Source organism: Myotis davidii, unplaced genomic scaffold, assembly GCF_000327345.1.
Source record: "Myotis davidii unplaced genomic scaffold, ASM32734v1 scaffold46, whole genome shotgun sequence".
Classification (NCBI taxonomy): Eukaryota; Metazoa; Chordata; class Mammalia; order Chiroptera; family Vespertilionidae; genus Myotis; species Myotis davidii.
Genome location: NW_006383006.1, coordinates 2,510,669 through 2,513,425, shown reverse-complemented (window position 1 = coordinate 2,513,425; position 2,757 = coordinate 2,510,669). Strand labels below are relative to the sequence as shown.

General features: G+C 36.5%; 1 protein-coding gene across 3 annotated transcripts in view; it reads right to left on the bottom strand.

Annotated features, from left to right (window-relative positions):
• CATSPER2 (cation channel sperm associated 2) overlaps nucleotides 1-2,757 on the bottom strand; it is a 20,426-nt gene that overhangs the window by 11,657 nt on the left and 6,012 nt on the right. For all 3 annotated transcript variants that reach the window (XM_015557606.1, XM_015557607.1, XM_015557608.1), the window contains exon 4: nucleotides 138-310. In XM_015557606.1, coding sequence (XP_015413092.1) covers nucleotides 138-310 — 173 coding nt within the window. The remainder of the gene's footprint in view (nucleotides 1-137; nucleotides 311-2,757) is intronic.

Here is a 2,757-nt window from a genome sequence, read left to right as displayed (position 1 = left end):
GGGGTGGGAGGAAGTTAGGTACATTTCTACTTGTTTCTTCCTGTGATCGAACTATCTTAACTTTTCTTGTCATTTTGATTCACCTCTAGGCACATTCCTCAGCCCACTGAACTAATCCTCAGGATAGCTATCCTTACCAATATGGTAACAACAAAATCAAAGACATTCCAGGCATTCTTCCAGAAGAGGGAAAAGCTGGAGAGCCACATAAGAAGGATCTCCAAGATGAAAATAAGTAAGATGAACCAAGCTACCACCTCCAGAGTCAGCTTCAGTGGCCACAGTTGGGTATTTGTGGATTCAAGCAATTCTGTGAGAACAGAGCAAAGGATGAATAAAGGTTAGGGAAGTGGGAAGCTGAATGATAAAGAATGATCACAACCTCTTATAAACCACAGTTGTGTCCACTGCTATTACACTTTTTAGTTTCTCTAAAAACTGTGGTTGCTTCAACCTGTAAAATACAGGGATGGACAGAATCAAGTATGAAAAATAGCTGCGACTCATCTCTCCTGTTGGTATGGATATGCCTAACAGCTGCCTATTAGTCACTGCCTTCCCACTCTGGGATCACAAATTCCTCTCTTAACTACCACCAACCCTATCTGCTGTACTGTTAACCCCCTTCCCATCTTAAATTTCACAAAGAAGCAATGAGCCTTGAGAATAGATGAAAATGTAGGACCATGATATATATTAAGTGCTTTATAAGGGATGTAGAAACAAGAAGCCAAATTCATGGGGCATATTGAGTCAGAACAATTGCTTGGTTCTTTGTGTTGTTGGTGTGTGTGTGTGTGTGTGTGTGTGTGTGTGTGTGTGTGTTTTAGAGAAAGAGGTGGTGGGGAAGGAGAAAGAGACAAGGAGAAACATTGATGTTCCACCCATGCATGTATTCTTTGGTCAACTCTTGTAGGTGCCCTAAGCAGGGATTGAGCCTACAACCTTGTTGTAACAGGATGCTAATCTAACCAACTGAGCTATCCAGCCAGGGTTGTTAGCTTTTAAAACTTCCCCTCTCTTCTATAAAATTGTTTTTGTTCTGCAAAGCAAATAGAAACCTTTTTCTTTCTAGAATCCTATTATTTGCTAACTGCTATCCCTTAACTCATTGCCTTAATCTTTCAACCTTCTTCATCTCTTTTATACATTTAGTGAATGTATATCATGCTATTAAAAAAAACACACATTGAGATTAAAATAGGCTTAAAAGCTAAAAATTTAAAATTTTTCCTTTTGAAACAGAATACTCCAAATGCACTATGACTGATATGCTTGGCAGTTGATGGAGATCAGAAGAGCATACTCAATCATCCTGAAGAACACAACTGCTGTGTAGGTTGTGACACACAGTTTTATATCATTATTGCTTTTAGTAATATTTCTGGCAAATTATATCCATATTTTGTTGGAAATAAGGACTATTCATACTTGCAATGTGTTACTACCCAAGAAAATGAATCAGATCTTCTTTCTTCTCTCTCATCATTTAGAAACAAAATATGAAAATTATAAAAATAAACAACCAATATCATTGTGAAAGTTTCTATTTTTTATGCCCTAACACATTTCCATCTACATTTTAACATATATCACATGTATCTAACATATAATACATAATGTTGTAAGCCTGAAACTAATGTTATATGTCAATTATATCTCTATTGAAAAAACAAAACAAAAAATAGCCTGGCCAATATGGCTAAGCAATTGAGTGTCGACCTATGAACCAGGAAGTCATAGTTCGATTCCTGGTCAGGGCACATGCCTGGGTTGTAGGCTTGATCCCCAGTGTGGGGCATGCAGGAGACAGGTGATCAATGATTCTCTCTCATCACTGATGTTTCTCTCTCTCCCTCTCCCTCCTCTGAAATCAATAAAAAAATTAAAAAATAATAATTAAATTAAAAAATATTATAGCCCTGACTAGTTTGGCTCAGTGGTTGGAGAGTCAGCCCAAGGACTAAAGGGTCAATGGGTTCAATTCCCAGTAAAGGGCATGTACCTTGGTTGCTGGTTCGATCCTCAGCCCCATCGGGGGGGAAGGCAACCAGTCAATGTGACTCTCTGTCTCTGTCTCTGTCTCTCTCTTCATATTCCCCCTCCTTCCTCCCTTCCACTCTCTCTAAAACTCAATGGAAAAAAATATCCTCGGGTGAGGATTTAAAAAAAGATAGATTAATAGGTGATAGATATCTAAATAAATAGATAAGTGGGTAGATGGATATTCAAATCCTAAAACAAATTATTAAAAATTCAAAACTCAATATATCAACTGCATAGCCAAGATGAATCCTTCTCCAAGTTGTTAGAGAAATAAAACTGTTTTTTAAAAAAGATAAAAATTATATAATATATAAAATATATTTGATCCCAAAATCAAACTTAATGTTATTTTAAAATTCATTTGTACACAAACCATATATTTTCTTTAAAAATAGCACAAAACATTTATAAAGTGGCAAAAGTAAAAATTTCCTCACATGACTTTTAAAATTATATAAGTGTTAAAAACAACATTTAATATGCTAGTCTAAAATATTATTTTTACTTAAACTTGCTTCTTTATATCACATAAAAGTAATTAAGTGATTAAAAGGCCTAAGGAAGCTCTGGCTGTTGTGGCTCTGTGGTTGACCGTCATCCTATGCACCAAAAGGTCACAGGTTTGATTCTGGGTCAGGGCACATCCCTGAGTTGTAGGTGTGATTCCCAGTAGGGATTGTACAGGAGGAAGCCAGTCAATGTTTCTCTCTC